Below are 26201 nucleotides of genomic sequence, written 5' to 3'. Positions count from 1 at the left end.
TGATCGCCATATTTGGGGTCGGGAAGGAATTTTCCTCCAGGGTAGATTGGCAGAGGCCCTGGAGGTTTTTCGCCTTCCTCTGTAGCATTGGGCACAGATCACAGCTGAAGGACTCTATGCATGTTGGGTCCTTCAAAGTATTTGAATGCTTCAATATCTTTGATATAGGTGAGAGGATTATTCTAAGAGGGGTGGTGAGATTCTGTGGCCTGCACTGTGCAGGGGTTCAGACTAGATGATCATAATGGTCCCTTCTGACCTTAAAGTCTATGAGTCTATGAATCTATGAAGTTCTCCTGCAGCCCCCGGATTGCCCCCTCCCCCCGGATGGCAGCCTGTGGCAAGTGCAGCCGGGCTGATGGCCGAGTGCTGTGATGTTCCGTGTGTGGGCATTCAGGGCACTCCAAGCCAGGACTGCTTTGCAAGCAGGGAACCCCTGAGAACTGTCTGTCCGGGGTGGGGGTCGGGTCCCTTTAAGCGCAGCCCTCGGCTAGCCTGAGACATCAGCTCCACGCTCTAAGACCTCATCTGATGCCCTGCCGGCACTGCTTCCGGCCATCCTTAACCTCAGTTCAGGGTCCACTCACTGTGGACATACTAATTCGAACTAGTTTTTTCATCTGTATGCGTTAGTTCGAATTAGCGCTGTAGTGTAGACAGACCCGAAGGGACTTCACCAGTTGGTTTCACTCCAGCCACAACGGAGCCCCTGAAATCACGGCTCTAGGAACAAGAGTTTTGCAGGGTAGCTGGTCCCACGCTTGAAAGGAGAAATCCCGGCCGCTATATGGAAATTTGGTGAACTTTTTGTTAGACAGTCTGATTCAAATCTTGTCGAATTTATAGAACCGAGAGGGCATCTGTGCTTTATTTCTTGGCAAATCGCTTTCATTGGCTGGAACCCTCCTCCTCCGCCTGTATACAAGAAGAGGCCAGGAAGGAGGTATAAAGACGCCATGTGGTCGGTGCCATTTTGTTCTCAGCTCAGCACTTCATCCCAGAGGCAGCATTGCAGGGATCGAAGAGCCCGGAATACCTGTGAACCCATCCTGATCTTAGGATGTGCAACAAGGACTTTTAAACCAGCAGCTGTAACATCTCTGCTAGAGACTGCATGGAGGACTGGGAGATTCGGTGCATGTAACGTACTATTCCTTTAACAACCCCACTCTCATGCTTTTCTTTGTTGTAATAATAAACCTTTAGTTGTTAGATATAAAGGATTGGCCCAGCGTGATTTGTGGGTAAGGTCCAGAGGGTAAATTGACCAGGAATCTGTGGCTGGTTTCTTGGAACCGGACAGAACTTGTTCGGGGTAGGTGGGATTGGGTGCTAGGACCCCCCACCTGTGTATAGGCCCGGGGCCATCTGGGGCACGGATATTGCTGGGGTGTCGGAGGGGTTTTGCTCATGAGTCTTCAGGCAGGCAGCTGAAGTGCTCTGTGGGACTGGTTTGTGGCCTGTTTGGGAAGGCCACCAGTCTGGGGGCTGTAAGGAGCCCCGGATTGGAGCAATTCGCCCTGAGCGGACGCCCTCAGCTGTGCCCAGACACGGCCCGGTCCGTCACACCTCACCTTGACCTGCTGCTCAAAAACAGAGAGGAACTAAGAGGGGAAGTAGAGGTGGGTGGCAACCTGGGCAGCAGTGATTGTGATATGGTTGTGTTTAGGATCCTGAAAGGAAGAAACGAGAGCAGCAAAATATACATCCTGGACTGCAGAAAATCAATTGTGCTTTCACTTCCCTGATGCCTATTAATGTCATTTGGCGCCGCTGCACGCTGTGGACGTTTTCAGAAAACTGTCCACGATAACTCTAAGATCTCTTTCCTGATTTGTCGTAGCCAAATTATCCCCCATGATATTTTCTGTATAGTTGGGGTTATTTTTCCCGATGTGCATTACTTTACACTTATCCACATTAAATTTCATTTGCCATTTTGTTGCCCAATCACTCGGTTTGGTGAGATCTTTTGAAGTTCTTCACAGGCTGTTTCTGTCTTGACTATCTTGAACAGTTTAGTATCATCCGCCCGCTTTTCTACCTCACTGTTTGCCCATTTCTCTAGATCATTTATGAATAAATTTAATAGAAATTGGCCCTAGGACTGACCTTTGGGGGACCCCACTGTAACCTCTCTCCACTTGCAAAACTGACCATTTATTCCTGCCCTGTGTTTCCTGTCTTTTAACCATTTCTCAATCCATGAAAGGGCCTTCCCTCTTATCCCATGACAACTCACTTTCCTGAAGAGCCTTTGGTGAGGGATCTTTTCAAAGGCTTTCTGGAAATCTAAGTACACTATATCCACTGGATCCCCCTTGTCCACATATTTGCTGACCTCCTCAAAGAACTATAGCAGATTAGGAAGGCAGGATTTCCTGTTAGATAAACCACGTTGATTTCCCTCAAGAAATTATATTCATCCATGTGACTGACAATTATATTATTTCCTATCATTTCAGCTAATTTGCACAGTACTGACGTTAGACTTACCGGCTTGTAATAGCTGTGTAGAGAGTCTCTGGGTTAAGCTAAAAGGGGTAAAAAATGAGGGTGATATCATGCTAGGAATCTACTACAGGCCACCTAGCCAGGTGGAAGAGGTGGATGAGGCCTTTTTTAAACAATTAACAAAACTATCCAAAGCCCAAGATTTGGTGGAGATGGGGGACTTCAACTATCCAGACATATGTTGGGAAACTAACACAGCGAGGCACAGGCTATCCAATAAGTTTCTGGACTGCATTGGAGACAACTTTCTGTTTCAGAAGGTTGAAAAAGCTACCAGAGGAGAAGCTGTTCTGGATTTGGTTTTAACAAATAGGGAGGAACTAGTTGAGAACTTGAAAGTGGAAGACAGTATAGGGGACAGTGATCACGAAATAATAGAGTTCATGATCTTAAGGAAAGGTAGAAGGGAGACCAGCACAATTGAGGTAATGGATTTCAGGAAGGCAGATTTTGATAAGCTCAGAGAACTTGTAGGTAAGGTCCCATGGGAAGCAAGACTGAAGGGAAAAACAACTGAGGAGAGTTGGAAGTATTTCAAAGGGACGTTGTTAAGGGCCCAAAAGCAAACAATTCCGCTGTGTAGGAAAGATAGAAAATATGGCAAAAGACCAGCGTGGCTTATCAAGGAGATCTTGCACAATCTCAAAATAAAAAAGGAGTCATATAAAAAATGGAAACTAGGACAACAAACAAAGGATGAATATAGGCAAGCAACACGGGAATGCAGGGGCAAGATTAGAAAGGCAAAGGCACAAAATGAGATCAAACTAGCTACAGGCATAAAGGGAAACAAGAAGAACTTTTATAAATACATTAAAAGCAAGAGGAAGACCAAGGACAGGGTAGGCTCACTGCTTAATGAGGAGGGAGAAGCAGTAACAGGAAACTTGGAAATGCCGGAGATGCTCAATGACTTCTTTGTTTCGGTCTTCACCGAGAAGTCTGGAGGTGTGCCTAACGTAGTGAATACAAGCAGAGAGAGGGTAAGTTTAGAAGATAGGATACACAAAGAACAAGTTAAAAATCACTTAGGAAAGTTAGATGTCAGCAAGTCACCAGGTCCTGATGAAATGCATCCCAGGATACTCAAGGAGCTGATAGAGGAGGTATCTGAGCCTTTAGCTATGATCTTTGAAAAATCATGGCAGACAGGGGAGATTCCAGAAGACTGGAAAAGGGCAAATATTGTGCCCATCTATAAAAAGGGGAATAAGAACAACCCAGGAAACTATAGACCGGTCAGTTTAACGCCCGTCCCAAGGAAGATAATGGAGCAGGTAATTAAGGAAATCATATGCAAACACTTGGAAGGCAATAAAGTGATAGGGAATAGCCAGCATGGGTTTGTGAAGAACAAGTCATGCCAAACTAATCTGATAGCTTTCTTTGATAAGATAACAAGCCTTGTGGATAAGGGAGAAGCGGTGGATGTCATATACCTAGACTTTAGTAAGGCATTTGATACAGTCTCGCATGATATTCTTATTGATAAACTAGGCAAATATAACTTAGATAGGGCCACGATAAGGTGGGTGCATAATTGGCTGGATAACCGTAGTCAGAGAGTTGTTGTTAACGGTTCTAAATCCTGCTGGAAAGGGATAACAAGTGGAGTTCCTCAAGGGTCTGTTTTGGGACCCGTACTGTTCAATATCTTCATCAACGATGTAGATATTGGGATAGAGAGTACGCTTATTAAGTTTGCAGATGATACCAAACTGGGTGGGGTTGCAACTTCTTTGGAGGATAGGGACATAATTCAAAATGACCTTAGCAAGTTAGAGAAATGGTCGGAGGTAAACAGGATGAGGTTTAATAAAGAGAAATGCAAAGTGCTCCACTTAGGAAGGAACAATCAGTTCCATACATACAAGATGGGAAGCGACTGTCTAGGAAGGAGCATGGCGGAAAGGGATCTAGGGGTCATAGTGGACCACAAGTTGAATATGAGTCAACAGTGTGATGCTGTTGCAAAAAAAGCAAATATGATTCTAGGTTGTATCAACAGGTGTGTTGTAAGCAAAACTCGTGAAGTCATTCTGCTGCTCTACTCTGCACTAGTTAGGCCTCAGCTGGAGTACTGTGTCCAGTTCTGGGCGCCACATTTCAAGAAAGATGTGGAGAAATTGGAAAGGGTACAGAGAAGAGCGACAAGAATGATTAAAGGTCTAGAGAACAAGACCTATGAAGCCAGGCTTCATGAACTGGGCTTGTTTAGTTTGGAAAAAAGAAGATTAAGGGGGGACATGATAGCAGTTTTCAAATATCTAAAAGGGTGTCACAAGGAGGAAGGAGAAAATTTGTTCCTCTTGGTTACTGACGACAGGACAAGGAGTAATGGGCTTAAAGTGCAGCAGGGGAGGTTTAGATTGGACATTAGGAAAAAATTCCTAACTGTCAGGGTGGTCAAATATTGGAATAAATTGCCCAGGGAGGTGGTGGAATCTCCCTCTCTGGAGATATTTAAGAACAGGTTAGATAGACATCTGTCAGGGATGGTGTAGACGGAGCTTGGTCCTGCCTTGAGGGCGGGGGGCTGGACTCGATGACCTCTCGAGGTCCCTTCCAGTCCTATGATTCTATGATTCTACCAGAATCACCTCTAGAGCCCTTTTAAAATATTGGCATGATGTGAGCTATCTTCCAGTTATTAGATATGGAGGCTGATTTAAAGGATAGGTTAGAAACCACAGTTAATAGTTCCACAATTTCCCATTTACGTTCTTTCAGAACTCTTGGGTGAATGTCATCTGGTCGCAGTGACATGTTACTGTTCACTTTATCAGTTTGTCCTGAAACCTCTTCTAATGACACATTAATCTGGGATCATTCCTCCGATTTGTCACCTAGAAAGAATGGCCCAGGTTTGGGAATCTCCCCAATATCCTCAGTAGTGAAGACTGAAGCACAGAATTCATGTATTGTTTCCACATTGACTTTATCATCTCTGAGTTCACATTTAGGGTCTAGCAGAGAGAAACCAAAACGACTTGGGGCTGGAGCACATGGCCTACGAGGAGAGACTGAGGGGTTTGGAGTTATTTAGTCTGCAGAAGAAAGAAGTGAGGGGGGATCTGAGAGCAGCCTGCAACTCCCTGAAGGGGGTTCCAAAGAGGCTGGAGAGAGGCTGTTCTCAGTGGTGACGTGTGGCTCATTCCCTAGCCTAGGTTGCTCCTCTCTCTTGTTGGGCATCGCCTTAGACTTTGATTGTGTTTGCGACGGGTCCCTCAGGTCTCTGGCTGTGACTGTCTCTCTCTCCACAAGCACGGACAGGCCCCCTCTCCCTGTGGCTCCGTGTGTCGCACCACACGAGGGGGTGTTAGGAGGGACTTCCCTGTGCTAGGCGCTTCCACGGCCCTGCAGGAAAGGGGCTGCCCAGTGTGAGGAGAGTGACCGAGGAGAGTCGCTGTGCTCCGGCCCCTGTGTGACATCCCCGTGGGCCTGCAGAAAGTGCCCGGGCCTGCCCATAGCCACCTTCTCCACGTGGCTCTGTCTCCTGCCAACACACCCACCCTGAGCGCTCCCGTTCTGTGCAGACTTAGGCCTGGTGCCGAACTTTCTCACTAACCAAATAGCATTTTAAAGTAAACATGGAGCAGCCAATTGCTCTCTGGCTCAGCCCAGAGCCAGAGTTCTCCTCTCCCTGGGGAAGGGCCTTTAATTGCTGTTGGTGCCGCAAGCTGGATGACTAGCCCAGTCTCCACGCTGGTTACATCCAGATGCCGCTTCTCCCCCAGACACTGAGCGAACCCCCCTGGGATGGCACAGAGCTATATGAACAGTGCACAGCCCTGTGCTGGCTCTCGGCAGGACGCTGCTGCAGACGCTGGGCTGAGAGAGGCGAGGGACGTGGCTGCTTTGGGGGGGATTCGTAGGGAAGACTCTTTGGTCTCTGGATTCACAGATCCCATCTCTGATGAGCTCCCCTGCTCCACAAACGCAGACCTATGTTGGCATGATCAATGCAGAGTGACCATGTGCTGTGCAGAGCCATTAAACATCCCTGGGCCATTGCCACAGAGGTAAGTTTGCTCCCGTTTCTCTGGCCAACCCCCCCCCCCCCCCCCCAGACTCATCTAATTCTAGGGAAGTGATAGAAATGTAGCCGTGTTAGTCTGGTGTAGCTGAAACAAAATACAGGACTATGTAGCAGTTTAAAGACTAACAAGATGGTTTATTAGATGATGAGCTTTCGTGGGCCAGACCCACTTCCTCAGATCGAATAGTGGAAGAAAATTGTCACAACCAGATATACCAAAGGACACAATTAAAAAAATGAACAAATATGAAAAGGACAAATCACATTTCAGAACAGAAGGGGCATGCGGGGGGGGGGGGAGGTAAATGTCTGTGAGCTAATGGTATTAGAGGTGATAATTGGGGAAGCTCTTTGTAATGGGTAAGATAACTAGAGTCTGGGTTAAGACCCCGGCGTTGAGTGTTGAATTTTAGCAGGAATAACAGTTCAGAGGATTCTCTTTCAAGTGGAGTCTTAAAAGGCATCGACTCCAACCACCTGTTCAAAGCTGGACCAGCCCAACTAAATCATTGCAGCCAGGTCTTTGTGAAGCCAAGAGCTCAACCCTAAGGAACCCATCCCACTGCTTCACCACTCTCCTAGGGAACTCCTTTTTTCTAATGTCCCACCTACACCTCCCCCCGTGATGTGCTCCAGCCCAGAGGTGGCTGCATTTCAGTGTCCCAGGGGTCCTTCAGGAGGAAAGGACTTAGCAGATGCACAATCCAAGGCCCAGCCCTGAGGCTGGGGTCAGCTTTTGGCTCAGGCCGCACTGAAGCAAAACTGCCCTTGGAATCAGAAATGAGGAAAGAGTTGAGGAGGCAGCAGCATGTCCCTGCACAGACACTGTCCCCTCCCCCTCGGGCATGGCAGGGCTCTGGCTGGTTCTAGGGGTTCATTCCTGCCATTAGCCTGCTGGGAAGCGAAGAGATGCGAGGGCTCCGCACTGCAACCATGAACGCATTGATCAGCAGAGGCAAGACCAGGGTTCACAGTGAAGCTTTAATGCTTTAAGTTCTTGCGAGCGCTTGTGAAGTGCCGTGCTGCTGTGATGCTTTCAGTGTCGAATAGCCCAGAAACCAATGTCCAGAACAGCACTGGGAGTTAGAGAATCCAGCCCTCCCCCTCGCAGTCTCTCCACAGGGTGAATCACGCTCAGGACTCAGCCGTTAGCCCGGATTTCCAGCTGGAATTTGTCTGGCTTCAGCCTCCAGCCTCTGGGCCTGGCGCATCTCATCTCGGTGAGATCCCAGAGCCCGACATTCCCTGTGGTTTTGCCCCAGCCCAGTCTCTGCCTGAGCCTAGTTTGATACGATAATGAGATGAGGGTTTGGGTCTCTCTCTGGATGGGATTTGACGCAGCCTCCCCCCATCTGTGCGGCTCTTTTCCTCCCCCGCTCCCAGTTTGGGTCCCGCAATCTCACCCAGGCGCTTTCACCGATGCCGTGTGCAAGGGGGAAACCCTGCCCCTGCGCCAGCTCTCAGCTCTCCTGTTCACACGACCAGGAATCCCAGCGTCCCTTGGCCACAGCCCGGCACTGGGAGCTCCCGGTGAACCCGGCTAAACTCTGAATCCCGTCCAGGGTCCCATTGATCCATTTCACGGTGCCCTCATCTAGGGCTCAGGCCGGCACTCAACACGCTTTCCTGCCCACCGCAGAGCCCTGCGTTCCCATTGGACAGCTCCGCATTCGAGTACATCAAACTATTTTGTTACCATAGAAACATAGTAAGACACAGAATCCCAGGCCTGGCAGGGACCGTGTTCTATTGTTTTTACCATAGAAACATAGAAACACAGAAACATAGAGTCCTAGGCCTGGCAGGGATGTGGGAGGCCCATGAGTCCCGTCCCCTTTCCTCACCCAGGGCTGAGCAGTTCCCGGCCGGTGCTGGGCAACCTGCAGCCCCCGGCCACACACAGCTGCTGAGGAGAATGGGACCGTGGCCTGGGAGACATTTTGCTGACACCGACCATCCCCAGGCACCGCTCCCACAGCTCTGCATGGCTCTGTCCCCCTGTGCCCAGCCCAGGAGAGCGGTGGGGAGGGCAGCCCCCTCGCCTGCAGACCCTGCTCCCCACAGCTCTTTTCTCAACTTGCACACAGCGTGGTGCTCCACTCCGCACCCTGTCCAGTCTGCCCACAGATTTCCCAAAATGTGGTGCCCAGAACTAGACATGCTATCCCCATTGAGGACTATTCAGTGCAGGGCGGAGAAGAATTACACTTGTGTCTTTAATGCCACTCTCCCATTACAGCCCCCCGGAATTAGATTTGCTTTTTTTCCAACCGTGTTACACTGTTTACTCGTATGTATCTGGGGTCTATTGCAGCAGGGCTCCTCCTTAGACTGTTTTGCCCATTTTGCATGGGTGCAATTTTTTTTCCTTCCTATCACGTAGATTGGACTGAGTGCAATAGCAGGGCTTCCGCTGCTTCCTAACCTTGTCAGAGCTTTGTTCAAACTTTGCCTTTCCTTTTAGTAGCATATGTTAAAAAAGAAATCTTCCCCCCCATATGCCTTTTTTATTTGCTGATTTTGGCTCTGCTGATGCCCAACTGAGCACTTCAGGTTTTGAATGAGCTGTGTGATTGATCATTCAGTTCCAAACTCTGGCACTCCCAACCCAACGGTCCCACTGTGGACTGTGTTAATCACTCTCCTTCACTGCTAATGGACCCAGAAGTGTTTCCTCTTATTACACGGTATGGGTACCTCATACAGCTTCAACATGATGTCTTGAACACGTCTACTTTTTCTGCAAGATTAACAACTTTCATTTCTCACACTAGGATTTGCACTAAAGTTTTCTAGCATTTCTTATATTTAATATACTTAACAGGAACATTTACCCAACATTAATTGGGTCTTTAAATCGCTTAAACTTTTTAAAAAAAATAAAATGCAAATGTACATGAAAAAATAAAAGGAAAATGTATATACTTTCTTTTAACTATTGTACTTTTAATAATAGATAGTTATTATTATGAACAGGACTCGCCGAACTGCGGGAAGCCCCACTCGCAAGCCGCCCTGTCTGGCGATCTGTGCATGCTCTTCTGGGTTTCAATCTACTCTCCACAGGTGAGTAGATTGTATTATTTGTCAAGCCCTGATTATGAAGATAATTTTCCTTTGCAATTTCTTAAAAATACTATTTTTTCTATTTCATTTTTTTAGTAAATTGGTTTGAAATGAGCATTCCATCAGTTTTTTTCTTCCTATAAACTCTCTCCATTTTAAGAAAAACGGATTATAATCAATTTAGTTTCAGGAATCTTATCTTCTACTTTTCAAATTTAAGCATTGATTTAGTTGTGCCAAACCAGAGATAATTTCACTCTTTTATCTCATGTCTCTCCTGCCGATTAAGGAGCAATCCTTCTGCGTGTTCGTTCTCTGAGTCCAGCGCAGCTTGGTTCAGTCTCTCTCAGCATTCACTGATTTCTGTCCATTTTCAGGACTGTTCTTGATTTGGTGATTTTGTGTCTTTTCCATTTGGATCCATGAGGAAACGTCCCATTCAAGGCATGTCCCGTTTTCCTGGCACGACCAAACGATCACGTTTCTTTGAACACTTTCTTGTCTGTGGCCTTATCACTGTTTAGTGAGTGAATACACTCATCGTAAACGACCCCCATTGTCACTCTCATTTCTCCAGCTCACTTTCCCCCCTCTCAGTTGTGCTGATGCTTGGATATTAGGGGTTGGGATCTCTTCTCTCTTTCCCATTGGAATGCAATCCGTTCTGTGCTTTACTTTCCTCTCCTCCATCATCTTCCCCTTCTTGTTTCCTCAAAGACTCCTTAGGCTCGGCCTCCCCCAGTCCCGCGGTTTGTCTCAGACCACCCCTTTCTATCTGCTGTATCCTCCACAGAGACGAGGCAGCAAAACTGAGCACGTCCCACCGGGTGATTCTCCATCCAATTCTCCATCCTGAGGCATCCAAACATGGGCTTTCCATCTGCCACCGTAGTAAAAGAATAAGTGTTTCTATGGTGTTGATATCAGTGAGGACCTGATGTTTTCCCCAAGGTGTGTCTCCTACTGTTGCGTTGTATGGTGTCCCACAGAGTGAGGTGTAGACATGATTGACACGGGGAGCACCAGAAAATATGGAGCTGCCAGTAGTAGGGTCATTTGTTTACAATTCATGTAGTGAAGAGCAACCGATCTGTTCCCCATGAAAATATTCCCCTTCAGTGCACACTGCACCTCACACAAACGTTCTCTGTCCTTTCAGACGTTAGTACTGCAAGCACTGCTGTAGATCCTGGGCCCACACAGGACGTCAGGGGAACGTACGGCACATGCAGTAGACACCGTTCTCCCTCAGAGTTGGACACCTTCCTCCCTGCTCCATGGCAGATTCCAACACATCTGAATTCACCAACCCCTCCACCTTCATCCTGCTGGGTATCCCTGGCCTGGAGTGGGCCCATGTCTGGATCTCCATCCCCTTCTGTGCCATGTACGTCATAACCATCTTGGGGAACATCACCATCCTATTCATGGTGAAGACGGAGCCTAGGCTCCATGAGCCCATGTACTATTTCCTCTGCATGCTGGCCGTCACCGACCTGCTCCTGTCCACATCTACACTACCCACAATACTGAGCAATTTCTGGTTCAATTCCAGGGAGATCGAGTTCAGTGCCTGCCTCACCCAGCTGTACTTCGTTCACTGCTTCTCAGCGATTGAGTCTGGGATATTGGTGGCCATGGGTTTGGATCGCTACGTGGCCATTTGCCGTCCCCTGAGACATTCCACCATCCTGAATAACCCCCTGGTGGCCAAGATTGGCCTGACCATGGTGCTGCGAGGTGTCGTACTTGTACTGCCCTTTCCCATCCTGGCGAGCCAGTGGCCATATTGCAGAACCAACGTCATCTCCTACACGCACTGTGAGCACATGGACGTGGTGAATCTGGCCTGTACCGACATCCATGTCAGTCGTAACTACGGCCTCTTTGTGCTATTCTGTGGGGATACTCTGGATATGTTTCTTATCTCTGTGTCCTATATTCTGATCCTCAGGGCCGTCTTCAAACTCCCCACAAAGGACGCCCGGCTCAAGACTTTTGGGACCTGCACTTCCCACCTGTGTGTCATCTTAGCCTTTTACACTCCAAATCTCTTCAGCTCCCTCACAACCCGCTTTGGCCTCAATATACCCCTGCATATCTACGTTCTTATTTCTAACATTTACCTCCTGGTGCCGCCCATGATAAACCCCATCATCTATGGAGTGAGGACCAAACAGATCCGGGCCAGGCTGCTCCGGCTTGTTACTCTGAAAGGGACCTAAATGTTTTCTCCTGGCTCTCAGATCAAACTCCATGTTGATTTGGCTGGTTCTGGGCTTGCTTCTCTCAATGACTCACTGGCTGGTCAAAGAGAGATTCAATCCTTTCTAAATGTAACATATTGGGGATCAATCTGTATGCGACTCATTAAATTGTAGGGTTTCTATGTTGTAACTGGACAACCAAGGCCCTGACAATGAGCCCTCTTCCTTCCCAAAGGGCCTAGCCCTGCCCCAGACCTTCCTTTGGGCTCCAGGCATGTTTGTGCCTCTTCCAAGTGTACTTCCCTCATGCTTCCTCGTCTCCTCTCCCATCACGCATTGGGTCACCTCTGTGATGGGTTCCCCCCTGTTGCCCCAGGATGGCAGCTGGAGCTGAGACAAAGCTGAATCCTCTGAGTCCCATGTCTGGGTTCCCTCCTGTGTTGTGAATTTCAAGTGGCAACTCCCCCATTCTGCCTCACCCCAACATCCACTGGCAGGTCCTGCACCCAGTGGCATTCATGGATGCTCGAACAGACACTGCCTGAGCCCCCAGTGGAAGACACTACAGCCCAAACACCCCCAGCTCCGCAGCCAATGCCCATGGAGCTGCCCTGCCCTGGTCCCATCCAGTGTGGATGTCATGCCCAGCACCCTGCTGCTGGATGTTTTCAAGGTATTTCAATGAAAGAAGATGCCCCGTGCGATGGTAGCTACCCATGAAAATTACAGATCTCTGATCCCTTAGTAACAGCCCTGTGTGTTCGGAATATTTCCCCTCAGTCAGCTCTCTCCAGAACTTTCTATCTGATAGCGATCCATCCCTACTGAGCATGTACAGGGCATCGGTCCCTACAGACAGCTTGGCATTCTCTCCAGCTCTTTTTCCTCATCAACTACAATTATAAAATATGCTCACAGAGCAGCCAATTCCTCCATGACTCAATTCAGAGCCCAAAACTTCTCCTCTGCCTTTGGGAAGGCTCCTAAAACATTGTTTACTCCTAACACTGGATAATTAGCACAGAGGCCCAGACAGGCCAGACTCCTGCCTGGTTACATCCAGATGCTGCTTCTCCCCCAGATGCTGACTGAACTCCCCTGGGATGGCCCAGAATTGTGTTATCACCAGCACACAGCCTTGTGTCATCTCTCGGTGTGGGACACTGCTGCAGATGCTGGGCTGAGAGAGGTGCGGGACTCGGCTGCCTGAGGGGGGTTCCCAGGGAAGATACATATGAAAGAAGATGCCCAGTGCGATGGTAGCTACCCATGTCACTCTCAGCACTCACAGGTACCAACTCTTGCTGAAGAGCTCACCGGGGGTACGTCTACACTACAGAGTTAGTTCGAACTAACTTAGTTCTAATTAGTTAATTCAAACTAAGCTAATTCGAACTAACGCGTCTAGAACTAAAAACTAGTTCGAATTAGCGATTTGCTAATTCGAACTAGCATGTCCACATTAAGTGGACCCTGAACCGGGCTTAAGGATGGCCGGAAGCAGTGCCGGCAGGGCATCAGAGGAGGACTTAGAGCGTGGAGATGCTGTCTCAGGCTAGCCGAGAGCTGCGCTTAAAGGGACCCGACCCCCACCCCGGACAGACAGTTCTCAGGGGTGCCCCGCTAGAAAACCAGTCCTGGCTTGGAGTGCCCGGAGTGCCCACACTGGGCACATCACAGCACTCAGCCATCAGACCGGCTGCACTTGCCGCAGGCTGCCATCTGGGGAGAGGGGGCATTTGGGGGGCTGCAGGAGAGCTTCCACCCCCAGAAGCCCGCAGAGCCAACTCAGTCCTCCCCATCGGGGGCTCATACCCCATTCCTCCCTCACCTCCTTCCACTTACCCTTCCCTAGCCCCACTTCTTATTGATGTACAAAATAAAGATAACGTTTCTTCCAATATTGACTCTGTCTTTATTGAACAAAACTGGGAGAGACTGGGAAAAGGAGGTGGGAGAGGGGAAGAGAAAGGCTGGGAGAGGGGAGGGCAACTAACATGATCAGGGGTTGGGAACAGGTCCCAGATGAAGAGAGGCTACAGAGACTGGGACTGTTCAGCTTAGAAAAGAGGAGATGGAGCGGGGACAGGATAGAGGTCTCTAAAAGCAGGGGTTGGGTGGAGAGGGTGCATTCAGAAAAGTTCTTCATGAGTTCCCATAAAGAAGGACTAGAGGACACCAAAGGAAAGGAATGGGTAGCAGGCTTCAAACTAGTAAGAGAAAGTTGTTCTTCACAAAGCAAATAGTTAACTTGTGGAACTCCTTGCTGCAGGAGGCTGTGAAGGCTACAACTAGAACAGAGTTTAAAGGGAAGTGAGATCAAGTCATGGAGGTTGGGTCCATGGAGTAGTCTTAGCCAGGGGGTAGGAGTGGTGTCCCTGCCCAAGGTTTGTGGAAGGCTGGAGAGGGATGTCACGAGACAAATGGCTTGGTCACTGTCTTCGGTCCATCCCCTCCAAGGTCCCTAGGGTTGGCCGCTGTTGGCAGACAGGCTACTGGGCTAGATGGACCTTTGGTCTGACCCAGGACGGCCATTGTAAGCTCAGGGCTCAGGGTCGGAGGTCTCAGTGGACCCCCTTGATTTTCATGCCAACCTGCTCCTGGGTGGCCAGGCTGGCAGCTCTCCTGCCCTAGCCGGCCACTTTCCTGTGCCTAGTGTGGAGATCGTGGACGAGGTCCACGATGTCCGCACTAGCCAAGGAAGGTGCCCACCTCTTGTGGTCCCGGGCAAGCTCCCGGGAGCCGCCAGCCTGGTCCCGTTAAGGGGGGTGGACTGGGGGACATTGAGTGGCTGGCTCGAGCCATGCCAGGTGCAGGGTCTGCTGGCTGGGTGCTGGCAGGCTTGCACCTGGCACGGGCACCGTAGCCAGCCCGTGCCCCTTTAAGGGCTCTGGGGCCGGGAGGGGGGCAGACGAGTTTCCCTGGTGTTGGCCAGAGTGGCCACCAGGGAAAGCTGGGGAGGGCTAGCCTCCCACTAGTTCGAATTAAGGGGCTACACACCCCTTAATTCGAACAAGTAAGTTCGAACTAGGCTTAATCCCTGTAAAATGAGGTTTTCCTAGTTTGAACTAAGCGCTCCGCTAGTTCGATTTAAATTCGAACTAGCGGAGTGCTAGTGTAGCGCCTAGGAATGTTAGTTCGAACTAACGTCCGTTAGTTCGAACTAACATTGTAGTGTAGACATACCCCTGTTCCCCACATTCACTGCAACAGGAGCATGAGAAAATACACAGGAAATCTGGGGTTCTTGCCATTCTACACAGCCGGTGAACATCCCAGGGACCCTATCCTTAGAGTGAGTTTTTTCTAGTATCTCGAGCCAAAATGGCCCTTTTTTCTGTGCACCGTTACTCACCTCTAGCTAATGCCCTGCAGCACCGACATGGCTGCATTTCTGTGGCCCAGAGGAGCCTTCAGGATGGAAGGTGCAAACAGCCGGACAATACAAGGCCGACCTCCGGGGCCCTGGGCCCTTGTTTGCTCAGGCAAATCTCACTTTGCCAGCTGTGTGCTAATGCCCTGATCTCCCCTCCTCCTCTCGTATGTTGGCGATCCTCTTTGGCTGTTAGAAGGGCTGGGTACTTCTCTCTTTCCCACTGCAGAGCTTGGAGGAGGAAGAGCCCCTCTTCAGAATAACGGGGCCAAGGCCCATGCTCTTCTAGCTTCATTGGAGAAGCTGGCTGAACTGTTAGGTCAGAGGGTACGTCTACACTGCCCGCCTATTTTCTGAAATAACGAGCATGTAATTTAGCATTCTGGAAGCCCACGTTCCACATGGGTTAAGGGATTTCTCAAAATAACACGTTATTTTGAATTTTGGCATAAATTCGTATTTTATTGTGAGTGAAGGGTCCTGTGCAGATGCACCTGGAAAACAATTCAGAAAGCAGCAGACACCTAACATAGGAAATTCCCCTCTGAATGATTATAGACTGGAACAGTTACAACTGTTATGGGCAGTCCATGCCAATCTAGACACTCTTCTCCGCAAATGCTTTTAAAGGAAAAACTTTTCCGTTAGAAGTATTTGCGGAAAATCATGCCAGTCTAGATGTAGCCCTGGTAGTCTATAAGGAGCCACAGGACTCCTTGTCGCTTTTGCCGATCCAGACTAACACGACTTCCCCTCTGATACTATTTGCCATTTTCTTGCTCAGTCACTTTGTTTGCTGAGATCATTCCAAAGCTCTTCACAGTCTGCTTTGGTCTTAACTCTCTGGAGCAGTTTGGGATCATCTGCAAATATTGCCACCTCACTGTTTACCCGAGATCATTTGTAAATAAATTGAATAGGATGGATCCCAGAACAGACCCTTGGGGGACCCCACTAGTTACCTCTCTCCACTCAGAAAACTGACTATTTATCCCTACCCTTTGTTTCCTGTCTTTTAACCAATTATCAATCTGTGAAAGGACCGTCTCTCTTATCCCATGACAACTTACTTTACTTACGGGCCTTTGGTGAGGAACCTTGTCAAAGGCTTTGTGGAAATCTAAGGACTCTATATACAGTGGATCCATCTCGTCCACGTGTTTGTTCACCCCCTCAAAGAACTCTAACAGAGTAGTAAGGATTTTCCTTTACAGAAACCATGTTGACTTTCCCCAACAAATTATGTTCATCCATGTGTCTTACAGATGGGTAAGTCTAACCTCAGTACCAGGCAAAATATTTGAAACTATAGTGAAGAATGAAATTGTAATTGCCAGGATCACCTCTAGAGAACTTTTAAAAAGTTGGCATAATGTTAGCTATTTTCTAGTCATTAGGTATGGAAGCTTATTTAAAGGATAGGTTACAAGCCACAGTTAATAGTTCCAAAATTTCCAATTTGAGTTCTTGGGTGAATGCCATCTGGTCTCAGTGACTTGCTACTGTTAAGTTGACCGATTTGTCCCCAAACCTCCTCTAATGATACTTCAGTCCGGGACAATTCCTCAGATTCGTCATCTAAAGAGAATGGCTCAGGTTTGGGAAGCTCCCCGATATCCTCAGCTTTGAAGACTGAAGCCAAGAATTCATTTAGTTTCTTCACAATGACTTTATCATCTCTGACGGCTCCTTTAGCATCTCGAGCATCCAAGAGCCCCGCTGGTTGTTTGGCCTTCATCCTGCTTCTGAAGTACTTAAAAAACATTTTGCTATCAAGTTTTTGGCTAGCTGCTCTTCAAACTCCTCTTTGGCTTTTCTTATTATAGTTCTACACTAAATTTGATAGTGTTTATGGTCCTTTCTATTTTCCTAACTAGGATTAACTTCCACTTTTTAAATAATGTCATTTTATCTCTCGCTGCATCTTTTATTTGGTTGTTAAGCCACAGTAGCACTTTTTTGGTTTTCTTTCTGTGTTTTTAAATTTGGGGTATACATTTAAGTTGGGCCTCTATTGTGGTGTCTTTGAAAAGTTTCCATGGAAGATTGGTGAACTTTTTGTTAGACACTCTTTGTTTCAAATCCTGTCGAATTTATAGACGCGAGATGGCATCTGTGCTTTATTTCTTGTCAAATCGCCTCTAATCTGAATGTGTTGCTTATAAAACAGCAGGGAGTCCTGTGAACCTTAAAGATAAATACATTTATTAGGTTATCAGCTTTCATGGGCTGGAACCCACTTCCCTGCACAGACACTGTCCCCTTCTCCTTCAGCATGTCAGAACTCTGGCTGGTTGTGGGGGCTCTTTCCTGCCGTTATCCTACTGGGAAACGAGGACCAGGGCTCCGCACTACAACCACTGAACCCCCTTGTCAGCAGAGGCAAGCCCAGGGTTCCCAGTGCAGCTGTAAGGCTGTGACGCTTCAATGCATTAAGTGCTCACAAGCCCTCAGCCAATGCCCAGAACAGCCCCCAGCCCAGCTCTGCCAGCACTGAGAGTTGGAGAATCCAGCCCTTCCCCTCTCAGTCTCTCCGAAGGGTGAATCACAATCAGGGCTCAGCCGTTAGCCCGGATTTCCAGCTGGAATTCGTCTGGCTTCAGCCTCCAGCCTCTGGGCCTGGCGCTTCTCATCTCGGTGAGATCCCAGCGCCCGACATTCCCGGTGGTTCCGCCCCAGCCCAGTCTCTGCCTGAGCCTCGTTTGATACGATAATTAGATGAGGGTTTCTGGGTCTCTCTTTGGATGGGATTTGACGCAGCCTCCCCCCATCTGTGCGGCTCTTTTCCTCCCCCGCTCCCAGTTTGGATCCCGGGATCTCACCCAGTCGCTTTCACCGATGCCGTGTGCAAGGGGGAACCCTGCCCCTGCGCCAGCTCACAGCTCTGCTGTGCACACGACCAGGAATCCCAGCATCCCTTGGATAGAGCTGGGCACTGGGAGCTCCCCACGAGGCGGTTGCCTAGTCCAGGCTCCTTTTGCTGAAGGACATGGGGCCCTCATCCCTTTTACTATAGAAATATAGAACAACAGAGAATCCCAGGCCTGTCATGATCCTTGGAAGCCCTCGAGCTCCATCCCCTGCCCTCACACATGGCTGAGTATTCCCGGGCCTGTGCTGGACAGTCTGCAGTCCCCGGCCACACACAGCTGCTGAGGAGAATGGGACCGTGGCTGGGAGACATTTTGCTGACACCGACCATCCACAGGCACCGCTCCCACAGCTCTGCGTGGCTCTGTCCCCCTGTGCCCTGCCCAGGAGAGCGGTGGGGAGGGCGGCCCCCTCGCCTGCAGACCCTGCTCCCCACAGCTCTTTCCTCACCTTTTACACAGTGTGGTGCTCCACTCCACACCCTGTCCAGTCTGCCCGCAGCTTTCCCAAAATGGGATGCCCAGAACTGGACAGAATATTACAGCTGGGGACAACTGAGTGCAGAGCAGAGAAGAAGAACTTGACTGTCTTGCTCACAACACCCCTTTTAGGAATCCCGGAAGGATATTTGCTGTTTGTTTTTTCAACTGTGTGACACTGTTGACTCGTATTTGGCTTGTGGTCCACTAGCCCTTTAAGAGGGCTCCTTTCTAGACAGTCGCTTCCCTTTTTCTGTGTATTTGTCAAGTCTGTTCTGCACTCTGGCATGAAAATGCAGAAGTAGAGGCCCACAAGTGCACTCTAAACTGTTTTCTTTACAGGCTTTGATACCGAAACGTCCCCCAAAATCCTAATACCCAGATTTTGGGAAATCCGCTGCTACCACCCAAGTAATACCAAGGAAGAGATAACTTGGGAAACCACATCCTTCAGGTAGAACTCTTCCCTGCCCCACCCTCATTTTTGCTTGGAGTTGGGAAAAACAGGTGACCCACAGACAGACCTTCCAGGACACAACAATCAACTAGTACCAGTTAATTTAAAAAATGGAAAAGAAACTTTTATTATCAAAACAAAACTACAGTTGGAAGCATAGTAAAGTGGCTAGATGGGAAGAGCCACCAATTGATAAAGATTCTCAGGGGTTCCCCTGGGTTAAAACCTAGTTACAAAGAAACACCAACACTTCACCAGCTCAGACATTAGTTCCAAATTCACAAACTGGGAAAGCTACAGATCCTGATGGACTAGCTAAACTTTGCCCTCCTTACACATAGTAAGAAGACTGATCTTGGGGAGAGATGGGCCTCCCATCTCCTACAGTCTTGGAAGACAGTGCTCTGCTTTTCATACAAAGGAGGGGGTGGACCGAAGACAATGATCAAGCGATTTGTCTCCTGCCATCCAAACTGAGGCCAGGGACACCAATTCTATACCCTGGCTAACAGCCTTTTATTGACTTAACCTCCATGAAATCTAGTTTCTCTTTAAACTCTGTTAAAGTCCTAGCCTTCGCAGCCTCCTCTGGCAAGGAGTTCCACAGGTTGACTACACGCTGTGTGAAGAACTTTCACTTATTAGTTTTAAACCTGCTCCCCATTAATTTCATTTGGTGTCCTCTAGCTCTTCTATTATGGGAACTAATAAATAGTACCGTGGGCCTGAAGAAAGTGCCTGTGCCATCCCGTAGCCACTTTTCTCCACGTTGCTCTGTCTCCTGCCCACTCCCCCACCTTGGGCGCTCACAGGTGCCACATTCTGTGCAGACCTAGGCCTGGTGCCAAACTTTCTCACTAACCAAACATCATTCTAAAGTAAACACGGAGCAGCCAATTGCTCTGTGGCTCAGCCCAGAGTTCTCTTCTCCTTGGGGAAGGTCCTTTAATTGCTGTTTGAGCCGCAAGCTAGAGACATAGCCCAGTCTCCAGGCTAGTTACCTCTAGCTGTTGCTTTCTCCCCTAGGAGTAAGTGAACAACCCTGGGATGGCCTAGAGCTGTTTTATAAACGGAGCTTTGCCCTGTGCCATCTCTCAGCACGGGATGCTTCCGCAGATGCTGGGGGCTGAGAGAGGTGCAGGATGCAGCTGTCTGGGGGCGGGCGTGGTCCAGGGAAGACTCTTTGGTATCTGAATTCACAGATCCCATCACTGATGAGCTCCCCTGCACCACAAACCCAGACCTACGTAGGCATGATCAATGCAGAGTGAACCACGTGCGCTGCAGAGCCATTAAACATCCCTGGGTCACTGCCACAGAGGTAAGTTTGCTCCTGTATCTCTGGCCAAACCCCCCTTTTCTGTGCACGCCCCCCACCCCCATAGACTCACACAATTCTAGGGAGGCGTCCACTCCAACCACCTGTTCAAAGCTTGACCAGCCCGGACTAAATCATTGCAGTCGGGGTTTGTGAAGCCAGGATCCCACCATAAGGAACCCACCCCACTGCTTCACCACTTTTCTAGGGAAATCGTTTTTCCTAATGTCCCACCTAGACCTGCCCCCAGTGATGTGCTCCAGCCCAGAGGTGGCTGCATTTCAGTGTCTCAGGGGTCCTTCAGGAGGAAAGGACTTAGCAGATGCTGTCCCCTCCCCCTCTGGCATGTCAGGGCTCTGGCTGGTCCTGGGGGCTCTTTATTGTCGTTAGCCTGATGGAAAGCGAGGAGGTGCCAGGGCTCCGCACTGCAACCAATGACCCCAATGAAGTGCCATGGCCATGCTGCTGTGATGCTTTCAGTGCCCACAAGCCCTCAAGGCAAAGCCCAGAACAGCCTTCGGCCTGACTTAGCCAGCACTAGGAGTTAGAGAATCCGGCCCTCCGCTCCTAGTTTCTCTGAAGGGTGAATCACGCTCAGGGCTCAGCCGTTAGCCCGGATTTCCAGCTGGAATTCGTCTGGTTTCAGCCTCCAGCCTCTGGGCCTGGCGCTTCTCATCTCGGTGAGATCCCAGCGCCCGACATTCCCGGTGGTTCCGCCCCAGCCCAGTCTCTGCCTGAGCCTCGTTTGATGCGATAATGAGATGAGGGTTTGGGTCTCTCTCTGGATGGGATTTGACGCAGCCTCCCCCCATCTGTGCGGCTCTTTTCCTCCCCCGCTGCCAGTTCGGGTCCCGCGATCTCACCCAGTCGCTTTCACCGATGCCGTGTGCAAGGGGGAAACCCTGCCCCTGCGCCAGCTCACAGCTCTGCTGTTCACACGACCAGGAATCCCAGCGTCCCTTGGCCACAGCCCGGCACTGGGAGCTCCCGGTGAACCCGGCTAAACTCTGAATCCCGTCCAGGGTCCCTTTGATCCATTTCACGGTGCCCTCATCTAGGGCTCAGGCCGGCACTCAACACACTTTCCTGCCCACCGCAGAGCCCTGCGTTCCCATTGGACAGCTCCACATTCGAGTACATCAGAATATTTTGTTACCATAGAAATATAGAAACATAGACTCCTAGGCCTGGCAAGGACCGTGGAAGACCCTTAAGCCCCTTTCCTCACACAGGGTTGAGCAGTTCCTGGCCAGTGTTGGGCAACCTGCAGCCCCCGGCCACACACAGCTGCTGAGGAGAATGGGACCGTGGCTGGGAGACATTTTGCTGACAACGACCATCCGTAGGCATCGCTCCCATAGCTCTGCGTGGCTCTTTCCCCGTGTGCCCAGCCCAGGAGAGCGGTGGGGAGGGAGGCCCCCTCGCCTGCAGACCCTGCTTCCCACAGCTCTTTCCTCACCTTGTACCCAGCGTGGTGCTCCACTCCACACCCTGTCCAGTCTGCCCACAGCTTTCCCAAAATGTGGTGCCCAGAACTGGACAGAATGTTATAGCTGGGGGCAATTGAATGCAGAGCAGAGAAGAAGAAGAACTTGTCTGTGTTGTGTAAAACATCCCCTTGCAGCATCCCAGAATCAGATTTGCTTTTTTTTTTCAACCTTGTGACAGTGTTTACTCCTATTTATCTGGGGTCCATTTTGACAGCGTAATCCATTGCCACAGGGCTCCTCCTCCGACTGTTTTGACCATTTTGCATGTGTACAATTGTGTTTTCCTTCGTAGATTGGACTGAGCGCCATAGCAGGGCTTCCGCTGCTTCCGAACCTTGTCAGAGCTTTGTTCAAACATTCCCTTTCCTTTTAGTAGTTTATAGAATCATAGAACACTAGAACTGGTCGTGGGCCTACCCTGTCCTTGGTCTTCCTTTCGCTTCTGTAGAAAGTCTTCTTGTTTCCCTGTATTCCTGTAGCTAGTTTGAGCTCATTTTGTGCCTTTGTCTTTCTAACCTTGCCCCTGCATTCCAGTGTTGTTTGCCTATATTCACCCATTGTCATTTGTCCTGGTTTCCATTTTAATATCACTCCTTTTTATTTTTAGATCATGAAAGATCTCGTGGTTAAGCCAACGCAGTCTTTTGCTGTATTTTCTATCTTTCCAACACAGTGGAATAGCTTGCTTTCGGGCTCTTAATAATGTCCCTTTGAAAAACTACCAACTCTTCTCTTTTGCTTTTCTCCCTTATAACCTTCATTAGAATTCTGAATTATGTTTATAAGAAAATTGCCCTGTGATGGACAGGAGTAGGCTGGCCAGCACCCAGTGACTTAGGGTATGTCTACACTACCCTCCTAGTTCGAACTAGGAGGGTAATGTAGGCATACCACACTTGCAAATGAAGCCCGGGATTTGAATTTCCCGGGCTTTATTTGCATAAGCGGGGAGCCGCCATTTTTAAAACCCCGCTGGTTCAAACCTTGTGCAGCGAGGCTACATGGGGCACGAACTAGGTAGTTCGAACTAGGCTTCCTAGTTTGAACTACCGTTACGCCTCGTGAAATGAGGAGTAACGGTAGTTCGAACTAGGAAGCCTAGTTTGAACTACCTAGTTCGTGCCCCGTGTAGCCTCGCTGCACGGGGTTCGAACCAGCGGGGTTTTAAAAATGGCGGCTCCCCGCTTATGCAAATAAAGCCCGGGAAATTCAAATCCTGGGCTTCATTTGCAAGTTCGGTATGCCTACATTACCCCACTAGTTCGAACTAGCGGGGTAGTGTAGACATACCCTGAGGGATTAAACTCCGGGCGCTGGCAAGGGTGTTGGCAGCGGACTGGAAGAACCAATGGGATACGGTGCTGAAATTTGAATTGGAGATAGATACCTGGTGTCCTCTTCCTTTAGGAATTCTTTTTGTCCGACTGTGTTACACTGTTTATCCAGACTGTTCTTGTGATCCACTAGGACACACTAGAAACCTTTCAACAGGGCTCCTTCCCATACCATTATTTCCCATTTTGTTTGCGAGCGACTAATTTCTCCTTCCCAACACTTATAATTTCATTAGTCCCAGGACAGGTTTTCCATTGTGTCCTAAGGTTGTCAAAGCTCTTTTCAAACTTTGCCTTTCCTTTTAGAGTTCATGTTTAAAAGAAAACTGCCTCCCCCCCACTTCTCTGAATAATGAAAATGTCATTTCTCAGGGTGTGAAGAGTAACCAATTTGGTTCACCACAAAAATAATCTCCCTCAGTGCGCAGCGCACCTCATACAAACATTCTCTACCCTTTCAGACGCTAGTACTGCAACCATTGCTGTAGATCCTGGGCATACGTAGGACATCAGGAGAACGTACGGCACACGCAATAAACACCATTCTGCCTCAGAGTTGGACACCTTCCTCCCTGCTCCATGGCAGATTCCAACACAACCCAGTTCACCAACCCCTCCACCTTCATCCTGCTGGGTATTCCTGGCCTGGAGTGGGCCCATGTCTGGATCGCCATCCCCTTCTGCTTCATGTACGTCATAACCATCTTGGCGAATGTCACCATCCTATTCATCGTGAAGACAGAGCCAAGCCTCCATGAGCCCATGTACTATTTCCTCTGCATGCTGGCCATCACCGACCTGGTCCTGTCCACGGCTACTTTACCCAAAATATTGAGCAATTTCTGGTTCAATTCCAGGGAGATTGAGTTCAGTGCCTGCCTCACCCAGCTGTTTTTCGTTCATTCCTTCGCACTGATTGAGTCTGGAATCTGTGTGTCCATGGCTTTTGATCGCTACGTGGCCATCTGCCATCCCCTGAGACATTCCACCATCCTAAATAACTCCATGATGGCCAAGATCGGCCTGGCCGTTTTGCTGCGAGGTGTCCTGCTTGCACTGCCGTATCCCTTCCTGGCAAGACACTGGCCATATTGTAGAACCAACGTCATTGCCTACACGCACTGTGAGCACATGGATGTGGTGAAGCTGGCCTGCGCCGACGTCCGTGTCAGTAGTTACTACGGCCTCTTTGTGCTATTCTGTAGGGTTGGTCTGGATTTGCTCTTTATTGCTGTGTCCTACATTCTTATTCTCAGGGCCATCTTCCGCCTCCCTACAAAGGAAGCCCGGCTCAAGACTTTTGGGACCTGCATTTCTCACCTCTGTGTCATCTTAACATTTTACACTCCAAATCTCTTTTCCTCCCTCACGACTCGCTTTGGCTTCAATATACCCCTGCATTTCTACATTCTGATTGCCAACATTTACCTCCTGGTGCCACCCATGCTAAACCCCATCATCTATGGAGTAAGGACCAAACAGATCCGGGACAGGCTGCTCCGGCTTGTTATGCCGAAAGGAACCTAAACCTTTTCTCTTGGTGTCTTGGCTCTCTGGCAGAGTGCCATGTCAAGAAGGCTGGTGCTGGACTTGCTTTCCTGCATGACTCACTGGCTAGTCAAAGATCAATTCAATCCTTTCCTGATATTTCTTTCTAAGTGTAAAATATTGGGGAATCGATCTGTGTGCGACTCATTAAATTGTTGGGTTTCTACGTTGTTACTGTACACCCAAGGCCTTGACACCGACCCCACCTCTTTCCCAAGGGCCCCATCCCTGCCCCACCCCTTCCTTTGGGCTCTGGGCAGGTTTATTCCTCTTCCAAGTGTCCTTCCCTCCTGCTTGCTCATCTTCTTTCCCATCACTCATTGGATCACCTCTGTGATGGGTTCCCCCTCCCCCTCTCAAGATGGAATCTGGAGCTCAGACAGAGCTGATTCCTCTTCCTCTCATAGGTGGGTTCTCGCCCCCGAGTTGTGAAATTAAAGCCTGTCCTCCAACTTCCCAGCAGAGGACCCCAGAGCTGCACTGGTTCGCCCCACTCAAAACTAGGCCAGTATGAATTTTTTACCCAGATCCCCACTGCTACAAAGGAAAATGGGTGTTCTGCTCTTGTTCATTTGGTGTCCCCTAGTTCTTATATTGTGGAAATAAATAAATAACTTTTCCTTATTCACATTTTCCACACCGGTCATGGTTTTCTACTCCTCTATCACATACCCCTGGCTGTGTCTAGACTGCATCCCTTTTCCGTAAAAGGGATGCAAATTAGATACATCACAATTGCAAATGAAGCGGGGATTTAAATCCCCCCCGCTTCATTTGCATAAAAATGGCTGCCACTTTTTTCCGGCTCGGAGCTTTCCCGGAAAAAAGCGCCAGTCTAGACGGGGGTCTTTCGGAAAATTAATCCTTTTCCGAAAGATCCCTTATTCCTTATTTTAAGAGGAATAAGGGATCTTTCGGAAAAGGCTTTATTTTCCGAAAGATCCGCGTTTAGACTGGAGCTTTTTTCCAGCAAAGCTCCAAGCCGGAAAAAAGTGGCAGCCATTTTTATGCAAATGAAGCGGGGGGGGGATTTAAATCCCCGCTTCATTTGCAATTGCGATGTATCTAATTTGCATCCCTTTTACGGAAAAGGGTTGCAGTCTAGACACAGCCCCTTAGTCTCCTCTTTTCTAAGCTGAAAAGTCCAAGTCTTTTTAATCTCTCTTCATATGGAATCCGTTCCAAACATCTCATCATTTTTGTTGCTCTTTTCTGAACCTTTTCCAAAGACAATCTCTCATGTTTGAGATGAGGCAACCACATCTGTATGCAATATTCAAGATGTGAGTGTACAGTGGGTTCATATAGAGGCACTAAGATATTCTCTCTGTCGTATTCTCTATCTCTTTTTAATGACTGCTAACATTCTGTTTTCTTTTTTGACTGCTGCTGCACACCGAGTGGATGTTTTCATAGAACTATTCACAAAGACTCGGAGATCTCGCTCTTGAGTGGTTGTAGCTAAATTAGTCCTCATCATACTGTATGTATACTTGGGAGTATTT

The 26201-nt window shown here is 48.9% G+C and overlaps 3 protein-coding genes and 1 long non-coding RNA gene across 4 annotated transcripts in view; 3 read left to right on the top strand and 1 right to left on the bottom strand.

Moving 5' to 3' along the window:
* The window catches only part of LOC142827805 (olfactory receptor 52E2-like), a 195999-nt gene that overhangs the window by 160800 nt on the left and 8998 nt on the right, over positions 1-26201 (top strand). Inside the window, exon 2 of the mRNA XM_075923718.1 lies at positions 9530-9619. The gene's annotated coding sequence lies outside the window, so the exon portion shown is untranslated. The remainder of the gene's footprint in view (positions 1-9529; positions 9620-26201) is intronic.
* LOC142827795 (uncharacterized) lies at positions 7516-8222 on the bottom strand. The gene is made up of 2 exons (XR_012902555.1): positions 7957-8222; positions 7516-7833 (listed from the first exon to the last, which is right to left on the bottom strand). It is a non-coding gene; the product is annotated as an uncharacterized LOC142827795 (long non-coding RNA).
* On the top strand, positions 10817-11964 carry LOC142827794 (olfactory receptor 52R1-like). Its single transcript, XM_075923646.1, has one exon. It carries the CDS (start codon positions 10897-10899, stop codon positions 11842-11844), a length of 948 nt encoding a protein of 315 aa, XP_075779761.1. The 5' UTR covers positions 10817-10896; the 3' UTR covers positions 11845-11964.
* On the top strand, positions 23728-24675 carry LOC102460637 (olfactory receptor 52E2-like). The gene has a single exon (XM_006112436.1). It carries the CDS (start codon positions 23728-23730, stop codon positions 24673-24675), a length of 948 nt encoding a protein of 315 aa, XP_006112498.1.

Source organism: Pelodiscus sinensis, chromosome 1 (assembly GCF_049634645.1).
Source record: "Pelodiscus sinensis isolate JC-2024 chromosome 1, ASM4963464v1, whole genome shotgun sequence".
NCBI classification, from domain to species: domain Eukaryota; kingdom Metazoa; phylum Chordata; order Testudines; family Trionychidae; genus Pelodiscus; species Pelodiscus sinensis.
This window is presented reverse-complemented; position numbering and strand designations above follow the sequence as displayed.